General features: G+C 33.1%; 2 protein-coding genes across 6 annotated transcripts in view; one reads left to right on the top strand and one right to left on the bottom strand.

The window, feature by feature from the left end:
• Positions 1-1,203: 1,203 nt before the first annotated feature.
• On the bottom strand, positions 1,204-10,914 carry LOC126850884 (glutathione S-transferase-like). Of its 4 annotated transcripts, none has more exons than XM_050594305.1 (5): positions 10,781-10,914; positions 3,849-4,016; positions 3,251-3,418; positions 2,312-2,454; positions 1,204-2,074 (listed from the first exon to the last, which is right to left on the bottom strand). In XM_050594305.1, the coding sequence occupies exons 2-5, from the start codon at positions 3,991-3,993 to the stop codon at positions 1,907-1,909; spliced, it is 624 nt and encodes a 207-aa protein (XP_050450262.1). In that variant the 5' UTR covers positions 3,994-4,016; positions 10,781-10,914; the 3' UTR covers positions 1,204-1,906. The 4 variants fall into 4 exon arrangements, with proteins under 4 accessions (XP_050450262.1, XP_050450263.1, XP_050450264.1 ...); XM_050594306.1 differs by having other exon boundaries at positions 10,815-10,911; XM_050594307.1 differs by having other exon boundaries at positions 3,849-4,009; positions 10,781-10,909.
• LOC126850873 (carcinine transporter-like) overlaps positions 4,307-17,623 on the top strand; it is a 32,048-nt gene continuing 18,731 nt past the window's right edge. The window contains exons 1-2 of one of the 2 annotated variants that reach the window (XM_050594282.1): positions 4,307-4,953; positions 5,306-5,352. In XM_050594282.1, coding sequence (XP_050450239.1) covers positions 4,881-4,953; positions 5,306-5,352 — 120 coding nt within the window. In that variant the 5' untranslated portion in view covers positions 4,307-4,880. Of the gene's footprint in view, positions 4,954-5,305; positions 5,353-12,715; positions 12,824-17,623 lie in introns of those variants that run through there. The other variant, XM_050594284.1, reaches the window with a different exon arrangement.

Genomic DNA, 17,623 nt, shown 5'->3' with positions numbered 1-17,623 from the left:
TATATTACATCATATATATAACCTTAATAACGCGTTACACACACACAACACACACACACATATACACACACACACACACACACACATATATTTAATATTACATATAATATTGTATATACATTCACGCTTATATAATTACAGTATTTTTTCCTCTAAAAAAAAGGTATTGTTTCTCATAATTATAATTGACTATATTGTCGTATATGTGATCGAATACATCATTGATGAAGTCAACGAAAAGCGCGAAGATCTTCATTATTTTTATTGTAGCACACTGTAGAAAGTCTATTATCTTGTCTTCGCTATTTTTTTCACACGATTGTTGAAATATATTTTAGAGAAGCATGTGTTTTCTCGTTCATTATCACGTTCAAAAAAAACGTTGATTAATATTTCTTATAGAGCACATAAAATCTTTATATAGATTTATATATGTTCTTATCAATAAAAATGAGAAGATCGTACATTTAATTATCTTTAAACTTTTATTACAATAAATCTTGATTGACTACATATATTCTTTGGATGCACATGCTTCTTTCTGCAGAGATTTACTGGTCGATTTGCGCATCGTTCGATATAGATTTTGTCTTTTTCTTTTGTATTTTTAATACACTTTTAATATATAGTATTACCCTGTATGGTACTTGATATATTCCGATAGATGCATTTCATTAAAACAAATAAGAGATAGTAATATAGTCTGATATTCTAACATAAAAGCGATATCGATTACATCATGATAGGCGAGGGATTTGTTCGAAAGATAAAACATCTATCTAATACTTAATCTCTCTCGATATCAGCAACATGTAAATTGTATGTGTACAACAATGCACCATTCACACACATGTACAATGCACGATGCACGTTATAATGAACACATTGAACAAGCTTTTATCTAGACATCCATTCCGATAATAATCTTTTGTGTATTTTTCGTATAATTCCGTCTTGTGGCGCACGAAAATAAATACAGTAAACAATTTTAAATCGACTAACGACCTGTATTAGATTTTAACTCGCATACGTGATAAAATTATCTTCTGATAAACTGACAGTGAGATAAAAATGACAGTTTTTTTTTAAATTTTTTATGTTTTAATCAGATTCATATATATATATATATATATATATATATATATATATATATATATTATATTAAATTACTAACAGCGATGTGACAGGTGAAGCCAGGACAGCATTTACAATTGGGTAGAATATAATCAGACTGTCAATCGATACTTATTTTTGAAGAGAAAGCTGCAATATTAATATAAAAGTTTTGTATATATTTAATATAAAAGTTATATTAAATATTGCAGCTTTCCCTTCAAAAGTAAGTATTGATTGACAGCCTAATTCTATTTTGCTCAATAAATGGCTGTCTGTCACATCGCTGTTAGCAGTCTACGTATAATATAAAAGTCTGTGATTTTCTTTAAATAGTGAGAGAAATTGTGCAATTTTGATTTGAAAAATACACAATATAGATAACATTCTTTTTTCTATCTAGGCATGTATAATATTACATTTTTAAATTTAATATACGAGGAAAAATGAATTGATATTGCGAAAGATTTGTACAATTTAAGATTCGAAATTCAAATTTTCATTGTTCGAAATCTAGCGGGGAAAATTCAGAGCAATATTTCAGATACAGAAAGCAAAATAAAATAAAATATATATATATATTCGAAAAGAATAATTCTAATAAAGATGTCGTTTAGAATGATACGATAATATCATCAGAATGATACGATTAATATCGATATCTTACATCTAGATTTGTCGTTGATACAGGAACAACAAGAGTTACATACATGCGTAGATATTTGTACGTAGATATGTATACTTGTTTATGATGTTGATGTCACCTTTCGATTTCCGTCGTGGAAACGACATTTTAGAACTCGGAATGAGGTCGTCTGGCCAGCCAATCGGCGATTGCAGATATTTCGTGCACTCGTTTCTTCAAGCCGCGTAATGCCGGATAATTCTCTAAAGCGGTTGCACCGAAAATGTTCTCAAAGTTTTCCAACGCCACCGTGAACACAAAGTCCGCCCACGTAGTCTGAAAAGCACCACGTGATTGTGTTGTTGCACACAGAAAGCTTTAATTTAGCGCAATCATGTTGAAGCTTTTATTTCATTTTACTGACAGGACATTGAATTGCATGACAAGTAATTTACTAATATATTCTGTCTACTAATTTTTAGACTTTATTTAATATTTAATAAAAAAGTAGAGATTTTTTGTTATGCGTGAAACAACAAAATTGTTACTTGAGAGATCTGAGATTCTCTTTACCGTAGAGCCGACCGCGTAACCACTGTTCTCGGCGACCGTTTGTTCGAATTTATTCAGGTAAAATGGTATTGTTTCCTTCAAGAGTTTTGCTTTCTTCTCTTCCTTCTTAAAGAGATCCTCCTCCGTACGATATTGAAAAATGACTGAAAAACAGATCATGCGCAAGGCTTTGATGAAAACTTTCTCTCTTTCCGTCTCTCATATGACAAGTATATCGTTAAAATCGCGGTTAAAATATATCTCTGATTCGAATTCCGTATAATGCGTAAAAGCCACTCATCTAAATGCTAACTCAAACGAAGAGGATAGCGTGCCGACCCGTGAATAATTGCTACAATGTCTCATTAAGCGTTTAATCGATCTCGCAATATTATTGTGTTGTATTACATTGACGGAGAGATTTGATGCGATATATATAATATGTGTGTGTATGTGCGCGTCGGATTTCATGAGAAGCTTTTCCAGGACGATAGCGCTCGCTCGATTATGCAATGACCTCGGCGTGGAAATAGGTCACGCGGGAGACGCGTGTCTTTCAGAAGAGCGAAAAGCGGAACAACTTTCGCGCCTGTCAGAGTTTTCCGAGATTTATAGCATGGAGCGGACGCGCGTTGCGCATATTTTTTTTTCCTCTCCTTATCTCGAGCTCTTTCTTGGAGGATTCCATTTTCGATTCCGTTTTCACGTCGGGAAATTGGAACAAGACGGAAAGCTCGGGCATCATCGACCACGTTTATTGATCGATGCTCGTGCGAACTTGCCCGATGAAACCGAAATTGCATAGCGAGAGATGTAAAACTTTCGTCATCGACGATTCATCGGGAAAAAGGGAAGGTCTGAGGCAACCGAAAAGAAAGTATCGATTCGCTACCGGATGAAACGTTGACATCATAAGCAATTTTTCGTATCTAAATCCTCGTATCGAATACTATCACTTACATTGTTTTAGATCTCCAAGAGTATCGACGAGCACGTCGCAGAGCATTGATTCCCATTCGTCTCTGCCTGTAAGATTGTGCTCACGGGCCAGGTAACGTGCCACGGCGTTACTTTGCGCTATCGGCTTGCCGTTGATTTCCAGAACTGGCAGCATCCCGTAAGGCATCGCTGAGAACAAGAGAAAGCAATCGATTGATCATACAACAATAAATTTACGTTTGCCAATGAAGGAGAGAGAGATAGAACAATTTGTCTTCGCTCAAGATATCGATGTTATTGTACACACACCTGATTAATTGTAGGTGTAAATTACAATCAGTTATGTAAGAATTAATTCGATTATCTCTTTTTACTGAAATAATTATTTAATTTAGATTTAATTAATTAATAATAAATCATAAAAGTAGAGAATTTAATGCAGCTTATTAAAATGAGATTTTGATTCGTATTTCAATATATATATATATATATATATATATATATATATATATATATATATATATATATATATATTGTGCGAACAAATCGTATTTGCACATTTCGTTATTAATTTAATTAATATGAAATTTTTTGCATCTAACTATATTTTTGCACTTACATTTTTTAAGCTCAGGCCAGCAATCGTTGGTGATTCTCTCGTCGATATAATCGATGCCCGCATAAGCGAATATGTAGCGAATATGCTCGGCACGACCCCGTGCATTAAAGTAGATCAATTTGTACCTCGGCTGCTCCTCAGCCATCTTCCTCGATCGCGATCTGAAAACTTTTCAAGGTGTCGGAAAAGTTATAGGTGCAATTTCGAGGCTAACCGCTGTTATTTGCCTATTTTAAAGCCACAAGAAATGATCTTGTTATTGTTAGACAAGGATAATGAAACCCGCAAAATGAGGCAACATCCTAGTCGGCAAACTTGATTTTGATAGTATTCGGACGATTATCGTACGATTAATTTTAAAATTTGTATGATAATATATTTTATAATTTGTTTTATAATTAAGAGAAAAGGTTTTTTTTGTAACGACGAAACGAATCGATCGGTGCTCGTTTCTTGGGGCATATATTACATATTTATTTTCACGGATGAAACCCTCTCATTTTGGGTACACCTTGACGTCGGTGGGAGGGCTCAGTACCCTAAAGGAATTTATCTTGAAGGGGAAGCCAAGTACCCAAGCGGTATTAATGTTTATGAGACGCGTTTCATTGATATCCCCTTTTGCATTTTTCATTAACGCTCTTCTTCTGGTATTGATCTGCGAAACGGGATATTAATTTGTTTATTCGCAAAAAGTTGAAATTAATAAAAAATAAATTGGACATCTCATTTCTAAAAACGAACTCTTTGTCACGTTTCAATTAATTTAAATTTCGAAAGTTCCGTGTAAAATATCGCGCGTCTGTTTTTATCGCAAACAGTTTGTCCCGTCTTAATTATAGTTTGGGAGTGCCGTGAAAAGTATCGCGCGTAGGTTAATTAAATCGGGAGTGCCGAGAAAAGTATCGCGCGTCGCTTAATTAATTCGGGAGTGCCGTGAAAAGTCGCGCGCTCGTTTTCAGTCGCGGACGATTCGGGCAATTACATTATTAACATTAATATTAACGTATTTTCGAGTGAGTACAATGCCTGATGAATCCTGAAGAACAACCTGAGAGAAAGGGGAGATCTAGGAGGCATCGGACGACGGCGGAGCAGCTTTGGGGTGAGTATGATTTATTATTTATATTTATTATTATTTATATATTTTATTATTATTATTTATGATTTATTATTATTGTTTATTAATGGCGCATCCATGCCGCTATTCCCGCATGTACTTCTCGGCTTGTTTATTTTGGATGACAAACATGATTTCGAAAAAGAAACTTTTATGATCTTCTATAAAAGCGAGTATTTGAAAAAAATAATTTTTTTTGAAAATTATTAAATTAAATATCTGCTTATTATTGTACGCATTGAATTTTCTATTTTCTAATTAATAATCATCATAATTTGTTGAAATATAAATTATTTTGGCCGCTATGATAATTTATATTTTATATTTTATATTACAGATCATCGTAGAGTCTACATAGTTAACTCCGCTGCTGTGCATCAACGAGTGAGTGAAACTTTTATTTTATGATAAAAAAACCCTGATACATATAAAAGATACATATATGTTTTAATTTCTTGTTTTTTTGAACTTCTATATTGCATAAAAGTTTGAATATTTTGTTATACTTTTTTATGTATTTGGCGTTTATTTATTTATCTTTTTTAAAATATACTATTTTGTTAATAGTATCTTTTTGAAATTTTTAAATGACATTATTGGATTGCGTGCAGCTTTTAAATAATATATGAAATTTTCAACCCTGCGCAATCGGAATCTATGATTTTTCTCACTTTTTTTGTAATTTCAAAGACAAAAATAATTTTCCTAAAAAGTTAATTTCGCAGTTGCAATGCTATATTTCATTACTATCGTTGTATTGTTAATTTTCATTCGAAAACTTGAACGTATCAAAACGAAAACGCTCGTATCTTTATGGGTGATCTATACGATAATTCGCGATCGTTTATAAATCTCTTTCGGTCGTTCCGTGAGATGCTATGATCTATTTGGAGTATCTTCACCGCAGGTGGTCGACTTGTTTCGCAAGAATAACGCGAGGGTTGCGTGATTACACGCGTGAACGGAGCTGGTTTTATCAAGTTTCGAGGATCGGAGTTTATCCGAAATGTAGATAAGCCGAAACATAACTGGCGAATGTAGAGTATAGCTGGATACTATTCCAAGCTTTCTTGAAAATCGTCGAATTCTGTGCTCTACACATATACGTATATACGTGTCTACACGCATACACTATCTAAGCGTTATTAATTCGCACTATATATGGATATATTTCGCATATTCCAAGTCATATATGTTATCATCTCTAAAAAAAATCGATGAATTTCAATTATATTTATTAACAAAATTTTTTTTTATTCCTTTTATCGTGACTGCAGGTACAAAAAATTGAGGCGGAATTATATTAATTTGATATTTCCCGAGTTTAATTCTATTTCAAAGTGAAACTACATAATTCATATTACATGTAAGTCAAGCGGAGGCCTGGCTTAAGATGAGGCGCTAAGCAAACCGCGGTTTTGCGTGTTAATGAACTCGAAATGAGAAAACTTTATAAGTTCGCCGGTCAGGCAAATAGGCGACAGCGATGTACTCGTGGCATATATTTTCGTTGGGAAATCTAGGCGATAATTATTTGGTAAGTCCATTTTAATTGCATTTTTGTGCATTGGCGGAAGATGATCGTCGGACGGAAGAAATTTATTAAAAAAAAAAAATTGGGGAAAAATTTTAAAATTTATTCCTGAGATTATATTTCTCCGAATAAAAATTGCAGATTGCGTGAATTATTATATAATAATAAAATAATGCTATTTGACAAAACGCAGATATTGAATTTACTTTGGAGAGTACGATTTTTCGCGGTTCAGAAACTATCCGATCTGATTACTTTTGAGTGTATAACTGAAAGGTCGCTCAAGAGCGATTGGAAAAGATTTCATTTCTTTCGCGCGTAAATCATTTATATGACCATAAAAAAGGTCTCGAGAGAGAGGTCATGTAAGAAATGTTATTAGTTATAACATTAAAAATTATAAAAATTTTCTTTTGAAACATTGAATGTTTAGATAGCAGGCTTTAATATATTGTAGAATTTTTTTGTTCCTCGATATTCATTTATTTTATATTGCCATTTATTATATTTTCGTTTTCATAGATCAAATTTAATCTTCTAACAAGAGAATTTCGCAAAGAGCAGATCTCTCTCTCTAATTAACAGTCGAGACTGTTTCGGTATTGGGGATACATATATGTACATAAATGACATTTATTGATTATTGCTCGGAAAATACTCGGTGCCCGATGGTTTCTCCGATAGAGAAGTACGTGACGGACAATGTTGCTGCATGAGATGTACAATATGTCAATTGCAACGGATACAATTCACTGTTAATTCGTCAGATGCAGGTGCATTAAATATGTATATGAGTCAAGTTAATGTAGACTACACATACTGGATCACAAATCTTACATTCGATCCCGTATGCATCTGATTCTCCATTTTCAATCTATACATTTGTACTATCTTTTTCTTTTTCTTTTTTTTAAGTTATAGATACATGGTACATCACAAATTAGTTTTTTTATTAAAAAAATATATATAAGAATGTATCTGTAACAAAAATATTTTTTACATGATTTTTAATTAACTATTTCTTGCGTTTATTATCATGACAGATGTCAGGCGAATGTCATAAAGTCGCATTGTTCAACTTGTTGAGATAAATTTGATTGAGCTCGAATGGGTGTTTCTACTATATCTTTGTACTATTGCGCGATTACGTTATCCAGATTTAATCGAAATTGTCGACTGTTTAACATGATTGCACAGGCGGACACCGAGTCGAATGTCAGCGTAGATTGTGCCAATAACTGGACTCTGGTAATCAAATTTGACGGTAAAATCGATGTCCCGCATCTGCGAAAGCATTAATTTAGCGTGAACAGCTGGAAGATATAAGGTATAAGGGATGAAAGAGTATTAATGTTGACACTATGAATCCTCAGGACAAAACCTTTTTCTCTCCTTGTCTCACTGAACAAGGATTCGTAATGCTGAAAGTTTGCCATCGCCACTTCTGACAGCGGATTCATTAGTCATTTCGTGCCATCTTCGACACGAACATTCGAGTTTTGGATGAAAGCGAGATTATGAAAAGCCCTCCGTAAAGCATACGTCTTGTTATCTCAAGAAATATCCATTTGACACGATATCCTTATTTTTTACGATAGGTCTTATTTAAAAGATCTTTTTAATGAGACAATTATATATTGTTGAAGAATCTTTACGTATCACGATATATTTTAAAGCATAGGATTATTTATTTTGCAAATTAAAATTTCTATGATACTTTTAGCGTATTATTTTATATATATATTCTCTTAATAAATAAATGATTAATAAATAAATGAATCCTTTCTAATTGTATTTGAATATATTAAACACATAATTGTTGATTGCATTTTCTTTTCATTTATATTTTATGATTAAACAACGTATAACTCGTTATTATTCTAAAGAACTTCTCAAGTAGATTAAAGCTGTCTTCCGTTTTTCTTTCGCTCTCGAGCGGAACGCTTATTATAAGTCTTTCCGATATTACGCCAATTTTTCTCGAGAAAAAATAAATCTTAATTTTGTGTATGTTGAGAGACCTGTTATTAAATCAACCAAGATTCCAGAATCTTTAGACTCTATATGCATATTTTCATTACTTTGTATATCGCAGAATATTAGTATCGTCGAGAATGACGATGACATTATTGGTTCTCATATTTCTGAAAGACATCGTATTATTGTTGAGTAAATCGTGCTATGTAATATTTCTTGTTCTCTTCCGGATGAAAAATGACTGATATTCGCGCGGCAAATACGTTTATGCAATCTGTGTGATATCGTGACAAAATAGGAAACGTGTTCGTAAATTGTAATCCTTGCGGAAATGGAAAGTACGCGAAAACAGAGATATTTTGAAACATTTCGACGAAGCAAGACTCCCGATACGGAGATCGTTAGTCTATTTGGCACGATGCCACATTCGATATAGAGGGTTTTATGAGGATCGAACAAAAGAATATGGTAAAGACGGGTAAAGACATTAAATATGACCTCCTTTTTCTTTCCCCTTTTTTATGGTTATCATCGCGCATAACTTTTTCTTTTTTGATTCTCATTGTATCGAAATAAAGGCAACTTTGCCAATATACTTTTCTTACCTCCGAAAACCTATTATTCTTAAAATCGAAACTTAAAATTCGAGGACTTGAAATAAAAATAATGAGCACACGCTGAATTAATAAAAACGCTTTTTATATACATAAGAATTGAACGTATAAACATCGGATGAAAAATGAATTAAGTGAAATAAAAGATAATATGCGATATATATGATATACAATCAAAAGTATTAATTCCGTGAATTAACATTCACAAAAAGATTTTAAAATATACGGTTCACCGATTCTTTTCATTCCATCACAAAATAAACAGTAAATTATATTATTTTTTTTATATAGTTTCTCAAATATTGCAGAAAAAGAGAGAGGGAAAGAAAGATATTTGAGTTAAATATAAATATAAAAGATTAAATATAAAAGATATTAACGCTTCTGATTATATATGTAAAAAGGATCGCATATAAAAGAGATATAACTCTTTCACTGGATTTAGGCCGATCTGAAAAGTTGATGTTCTATACGAAGAGATGGGAAAGCGATGCATGATAAATTTATGAACTTATTGATCCGTAAAACCATCTAAACGGAATTGGATTTAGGAAATATGAAATCACATGAATCTAATGTTCAGGTCATAATAATATAATATTAGGTGTGTTATAGTAACGATAATACAATCGCGATAATTTTTTATGTGAAAATAAATCGAAAATATAGACTAATTTTTTTTTTTATATGATCTTTTGTTTCTGAGAAAATCGATTTTGAACATACATTCTCGGCTGCTAATCATCGCGTTATCTTTATGAAGATCGATAAATAAAAGAATTGCATAAATTAAATTGAAAACAAAATATATGTTGCCAGTATGTATAAATTTAGAAATTAGAGATACCAATCTGTAGAGAGATATTAATTACTGATTCTTATTGTTAGACAAGTACTCGCGTATTCGACAAATAGCCAAGATTGATTTTCTCGAGAGAATGAAGTCTCATATAACAAAATTTCGTTCTACACTTTTTGATTTATTTTTGCACGAGAAATCACCTCATTCATATCGTGTTTGTTATTATCATATGTTTGTTACTATCATATATGTATAACCGTATTTACATACTGGGTATCCTAAAATCATTCAATATTCTTCTCAGCGGATTTTCTAGCCAATTTAAAGATCTTTCTTTAGCAAAAATGTCGAGCCATCGTCAATAATTCCTGAGTTATAAGCGATTGGAGAAGAAGAACTTCTCACAAACTAAACTTTGTAGAGTGTTGAAAGGTTAACAAAATTATGTTCTTCAGTTAATTAGAAAGTGGAGTTTACTTTGTTTAGTTCGAAATATATACGATAGAAAAAATGAGAAACTTGCAAAAAATAACGATCTTTTTCAACATTTTCGATAAGGAAAAATCAATTTCAGATTGCTGGAGAATATATGCTAAGAACAGATTTCAGGATATTTTATATATTAATCATTTATATTTGCTCAGTTAATTAATTTCTTTTATATATCCGCGTGACTTTATCACACATTTTACACATTTTGCGCTTTAAAGCGAACGTGTATTTCCGCAAGTAATGAGTAAACAAAAAATCATTTGCATTATCGCGTATTTAACCTTATCAGCGGCGCCAATGTACATATATATACGGGCAAGAATTACATTGTAATCACTCGACTCATGACGCGACGATTTATCGCATCGGCGAATCTTATCGCATGCGACTCACCCCGCACACCCTCGTAAAAATCTCTCTCACTAACCCCGGATAAGAGCACTCGATGCGCCGATACAGAACTAAGTCAAGTCGCACCGAATGGGATACGGCACGGCACAGCAGGAGGACCACCGGTTTCCTTCGACACTACTTGCGCTCTGCTTCGTACTTGGGCACCGCGCTGGCGAGTTTCAGGCTCCGACGAGCACGATGCGCAACCTCAGAAAATTTATACCACCCGCCAGATTCCGCCCTCTCAGACCGTACCGGGGGTGGCCCGAAACTCGTGCGAAAATCATTTGTGCACATTTTTCGCGTTCGGGAGGCAGAATTTTTACGCGAGAAAATTACGTTTCTCAAGTCGTTTTTACGGGAAAATTATTCAACGAATATTTCGTATTGCCTAACGAAAATATTTTGAACAATTTTTACGAGTCTAGAAAAATATAGATTATTTATAATGAATAGACAACTCAGTTATAGATTGATGCTTCAAGGATAGCACAAACTAGTACGGGCGATGATTGTTTCCGGGTCTTGATTCAATGAAACTTTATAGGCAGACGCACTTGTTGAGGGATGCAAATGGGATTCGCGATACAAATATGATATAATTTTCTATACTCGAGTACTCACACCGAGGGAGTAAGAGGAAGGAGAAATAAATATACGATAACAAATTATATATTTATATACTTTACAAAAAAATATATTTTTATATATTACATAACGTCTATTTTAAAAAAATTGTTTTATAAAATGTGGGAGAGAGAGATAGGTAAAAATTATACTGTAATATCGCGGAATATCGTTAATTTTTTCGCATAATTTATTCGCGAAGCAATTTTGATTAGCAACGAATTTTTATATTGTATCCTATATATTATATATGATGTGAACAGTTATGCGAACAGGGGAAGACGACTATACTTTAAATGTTATGTCGTGCTTGGGTCAATTAATTGGTCCGACCAAGCTAGTTAGTTTCATTACGTTATCTCCATCTTCGCGAGTTTCACACAATAGATGCCTCTTCCAATATCGGGGCCACTAGAACTGCTCGCGTAAAAAGAACTCTTTATCGTAACTTGAAAAAACAATCAAAATAAAAAATCCTTTAATGTCGAGGCTAAATGCCGATAACATTTTCCTGCATACATATAGATTATATATAATGACGCCGTAATCACAAAATGAGTAATAAAATACTTTACTAATATTGACTCAACAAATTGATTAAACGCTTTGAAAATTTTTAAAATTATTTAGATATGTATTTTTTCGAATTTATATTTTTCTTTATTTTTTATAACACGAAAGAAAGAAAAAAAAAACATGAAAAAATTTTTTATATACTGCTTCCTTTGCTTTTTGTTATATTAAAAAAATATAGGAGATTTTGAAAATATATTTGTGATCGCAATGTCATAAAAAATTGTATGAAATTGTTTTATCTAAAGAATAATGTATTAATATTAAATTTTGATTATTACATACATTGTAAAGATAGTTACGTTGTTTTTTTCTATTTAAGATTTTTTTATTTATTTCTCTACAATATGTTACAATTATAATTGCAATTTTATATTACGATATAATGCTAGAATTTGCGTTTGATTTTGATATTAAATATAAAAACGAAAAAGATGACACACAGTTTTACAATTTTAGAAAAATAGAGATACAGAAAAAATTTCGAAAAAAAAAAAGAAATTATTACATTGACATAGGATAAAATGCGCGTTTATATTTCTGTCGTGTGGATTACGCGATTCCGGCGTTTCCACAGAGTCATAATCGGCGGTATCGTTAATAGGTCGCCGTAAAGTGGCAAAGAATTGTCGGCCACCGTAAGTGCCGCGTGCTCTGATGAATCCGGTAGGGCCTCTAAAATGCATCTGCCAACGCTCACGAGTTATTTTGTTATCGCGGCACGAACCAAATGACGGAGCTTAGTGCAAGGTTAGCCGGCGATGAGCGAAGGCGGCGATCCTGTTCGCGCGTTTTCCACGACCGTAGGCGTAGCAGTTTAAGGACACGGTTACGTATTTTGACGTAAGTGTATCGAAACGATCGATCGCTCCCTGGCTGACCGCGCGAGGCTGTTTTCCGCTCTCGTGATATGTATATATATATATATATATATCATTCGCGAAAATTTTTTGCGGAAATTATACGAGCCGAATAGTGTGCGTGGAATTTATGCGGCGTGTGTGACAAGGAAGATAAAGTAAATGATGTCCTGTTAATGACTTTAGAAATTTGAGAAACGTCTAAAATGTCTCTAAAGAGAGAGCTTTGGCTCGGATTTTACATTTGTCGAGAAATTTTAAGAATTTATTTTTCCTTGATAATTGATAAACTTAAAATAAATAAACTTAAAGTTTAAATATCACAAAATTTGAAATTAATGAAATTTACATGATGAGATGAACAATAATTAGCGTCGTTTAATCGCGTTTTAAAACTCTTCTACTCTCGTTTGTAAGACGAACTTTTGCCGGCTATTATCCTGTTGGATTTGACACGACTCGCTGAAAACGAACGTAAATTGCAACTTCACCAAACATCCATCACCGTGACAACCTAGCGATGTTTTTCTCACGTGCAAAATTGATTTAAATCTCCCTCACAATGACAAGAAATTAAATTACTGTCCGTGTAAATTAGCAATATGGTATCTCGGAGATATAAAATGCTTTATTGATAACTTCGACACACATTTTTAATTAAGAACATGCGACTTTATTGAAAATCAAATATTTTATTTACAATTAATTGCGAAACGGTAAATCAAAGGAGACTAATTATTTCTTTTAAACTCAGTTTTAATATTGCTTATAATTTTTCATTCTTCAATTAATTGAACTCAAAAGATGCAAGATTTGCTCTCGTGCATATATTCATAATCAACTGCTTTATCAGGATGCGTCTGAAGTACTTAATTAAAAGCTTTATGATTCAATTTACATCGACACTCCTCGTGTATGATAAGCGCGTGTAATCGCGCGAACATTTTTTAAATAACGTGATAACGTGATTTTATATACTAATCATAATTTTTTATTGTTGTTTGCATCTATTTTGCATCTATTAGTTTTTACATTTTACAAGAAAAGGAAACGCATATACGATGCATATACATACACACATATATATACGCAATAAATAATAATTGCTTAATTTAAAAATAAATCGTAATTTTATCGTTATTGGATTTTTATATCAGTCAATAATAATCGTTAAATAGTTTTGCATACACAATGACAATAACATGTTTGCTAACAACTTAATAGGTTTGAGGAAAATTTTTCCCATTTAATCTTTATTAAAATATACTTTGCCTGAAATAAATTCTCGATTTTAATTGTAGATTTTCGAAGTTTATTATCTTCTTCTTGTGAAATATATTGTGATATTTATGTAAAATTAACAAAGTTACCGAAGAATCCCGAAGCCCGAAGCCTGACGTCGGTTATACGAACGCACAGCGAAATAAATTGATAAGATTAATTGCGATCGGCACGTAAGCTCGCAACGATTTCAAAGAATATAAAGAGCATGGAGTCAATGTAAGCCACAGTCTGGTTTACAAAATTAACATCGTACATTCCAATAAATTCGAAAAAATTTAATAGATAAATTAAAAATTATTTAAATATTTTTTTTTAATTCGTGAGCATTCGTGCTGCCGATTCATTGAAATTAGAAAATAGCATTACACAATAGCATTACACCGAAGTTATAGATTAAATTACGCCGATACGAGACGAATGCGACTCGGAATATCCTTGGAGAGCAGTTTCGGAAACAGGGCAAAATTTGCCGCAATCCCTTTGGCCGATCTTAGGGTATTTCATCGATCGATCGACGGGAAGGACGCGGGGCAGAGGACGAGGGATAAGTAGGATAAATTGAGAAGATTAATCACAATCTCCACGTAGCTCGGGTTGCACCATTGTCCGACGAACTCGCGTCCACCCTCCTGAACTTCGAAACTGGGTTGCATAACGGTTTGTGTGCCGAAGCTATGTACGCTGTTACGCCAGCTAGTTCGCCTGGAATCGCAGCCAGGCAGCATCGAAATGCAAGCGTTGAACAGCGAAAATGCGCATTAATCCGATTCGCTTGCACGTTACGAGGCACTAGCGATTAATGTATCGTACAGGAAAAAACTGTCGGAACTGACGTATATCAGAGAAGCACGAACATTGAAGAATTCATGGTGCGAATGTCAGTCGACTCTCTTTCATTCGCCCCGTCGAAGAGTTTTGTGCGAATTGCGATCGTTACAGTTAATTTTAAAAGGAACGCGATAAATCGACGAATAGAATAAGTAAACTCTGCGATTATCCTTTGTCGCTATTTTTGGTTGCAACAAACGCTTGCTGCGCCGAGGATATTAATCTGATGATTCATTTTCGTCAACGAAACGTTGTACAAATTTTGCTATCGCTAGAAAATCGCTGCTCTAAGCGTTAGCGTGTCTCATCACCACCGTCCATTCATATTTGTCCGTCGGGAGAAACTCGCGGTAATTATAATGGATTAACGGTGTGTAGATAAACCACGGTATGCAGTTACTGAGCCTTAATGAACGACACGATTAAAACTTTGCTGAGCACGATACAATTCCGCCACCCTCTTTCATCAAATGGTACCGCCATCCTTTAACGACCCCGAGAATGGTATGATGCGTAATTAAGCATTACACCGGCCCTTGTTACGAGAATGTCACAGCTTGCATGTCATCGTTAGCTCGGTCGCCAACATATCTCGAGTGTGCTTTTTTTCCTGTGTATACATTAAAACAGTGATTTTCAAATTATAATTCGGTCACGGAGCATTTTTAACACGAGAATATATAAAAAAGTATTAATTAAATATCTTTTAAAATTGGAATAATTATATCAATAAAATTCTTATTACGTGTTTCGTGTAAATATATCTTTTTATTATAGGCCATATTTTTTCACATAAATAGAACTTGAAAGATTAATTGAAAAATTATATAATCAAAATAGAAAAAATCATTGATTTTTACAATAAAAAATTATTTTTTTGAGTTTATTTTGCGCATAACAAAAAAACATAAGCACTTTTTTTGTAAACTACAAAAGAAAATTTATATATATATATATATTCATATATTTATTTATTTATTTATTTATATTTATTTAAAAACATTGATTTGGAGACATCATCTTGAAATATAATTTTAGATCCAAACATGTACGCACAAACATGTTACTAAATTACAGAGGAATTAATATTTGCATTCGTAATATAAAAAATGTGATAAATACGCTAAAAACTGTGTAAACAAGGATACAATTTCCCCACGATGTAGGAGATATCATACGATTGCGAACACTTGTATCATCAGATGATTCTGTTATACATCATCAGGTTGGATAGGTGAGCAAAGAAATTCGTCGAGCGAAACGAGCTGCGCAACGGATATTTGTAAATAATCGCCTGGAACGAGTCCATTACCGGCTATCCGATTAAAATTGATCGCTTCTCGACATTCCTCGTGCTTATAATCTCTCAAGACTTAAACGTTTCGATTCGATCGATCGCTCGATTTCCGTCCATTGCCGGGACCACTTGATGCGAATCAAAAAACGCTTAAACTTACTTTAGCATTGCCTTCAGCGATAGTCCACTCATGAATCGATCGACTTGCATCTATTGCTTATATTGACGCCAATCAATACACGACGTTTTTTCAATCATCAAAGTTTCATCTGTCTACGAGCAATGGCTTTGACGTTCGACAAATTGCATGCGCGCGAAAATGATTTGTACGAATTATTATTCCGGATAACAGCAGTATCACGATTGGAAGAGCATATATGATACAATCATCAGGATAATCATGGATCAGAGCTGTTGGGATGGAAAGATCGCGGGACAAAACCACGTGGCAACGCGCGGTTGACAGTCGCCGCGATGTTTGGCACACAATAAAATGTAACGATACCTCAGCGGCTCGATATATCGATAATTACAGCAGGCGTAACCAAAATTCGACATCATCACGTTATTATATAATTAATTATTTAATTAATGTTTAAATAATATTATTACATAATTAGAGCGAAAAAGTAATTTTTTCTCGTGTCAATGACCTAGGCCAAAAAAATATAACATGTATATCTAACTTTGTTATACATCAATGACTCCATTTTTGCGAGACGACATTAATTATAATTATATATGAATGATCAAAGTACTTTTGTCTTCATAAAATTACTCATGCTACACGTAATTGTAACAATTATGCGCGATAAAGTGAATTTTCTTGAAATTATAATTATGTAATGTTTGCGTTATCGCGCAATCATACATCATCATATTTCACGCGAAAGTAAATTTCAGATTATTCGTTGACAATTATATTCTCACAGAAAGTATAACTAAAATTTCTCGCATTAACTTCTTATCAAATGAACTATTCTTAAACGTACTTATTATTAGCTCCTTATTATCATGTTTGCGCTTTGCCCTGGTTTTGTTGAGAGTAATATTTCATGACCTTGCTGAAAATCGCGTTTGCGTTGTGTTGTTCTTATACGGGTCGGTTTTATTTAATTCAGCATTGGACGAGCTGTCAATATTTTTTTCTTGTAAGGCTAATTATATAATTATTACGCAATGTCATAAAATATTAAGATGAAAACAAAAACATCTACACTATCATTAATTGAAACATGATCCTTTTTACATTTTAAATGCGATTTGCAATTCACATTTATTGATCGCAAAATACGTTTTCGCGCTTTCGTTAATACAGTCGCTAATGACGAAAAAATTCTTTCCTGTTTCTTCATGCGGAATGTTTTATAGCGA

This window comes from Cataglyphis hispanica, chromosome 7 (genome assembly GCF_021464435.1).
Source record: "Cataglyphis hispanica isolate Lineage 1 chromosome 7, ULB_Chis1_1.0, whole genome shotgun sequence".
NCBI classification, from domain to species: Eukaryota; Metazoa; Arthropoda; class Insecta; order Hymenoptera; family Formicidae; genus Cataglyphis; species Cataglyphis hispanica.
The sequence above is the reverse complement of the archived record's forward strand: the minus strand, read 5'-3'. Positions and strand labels throughout refer to the sequence as shown.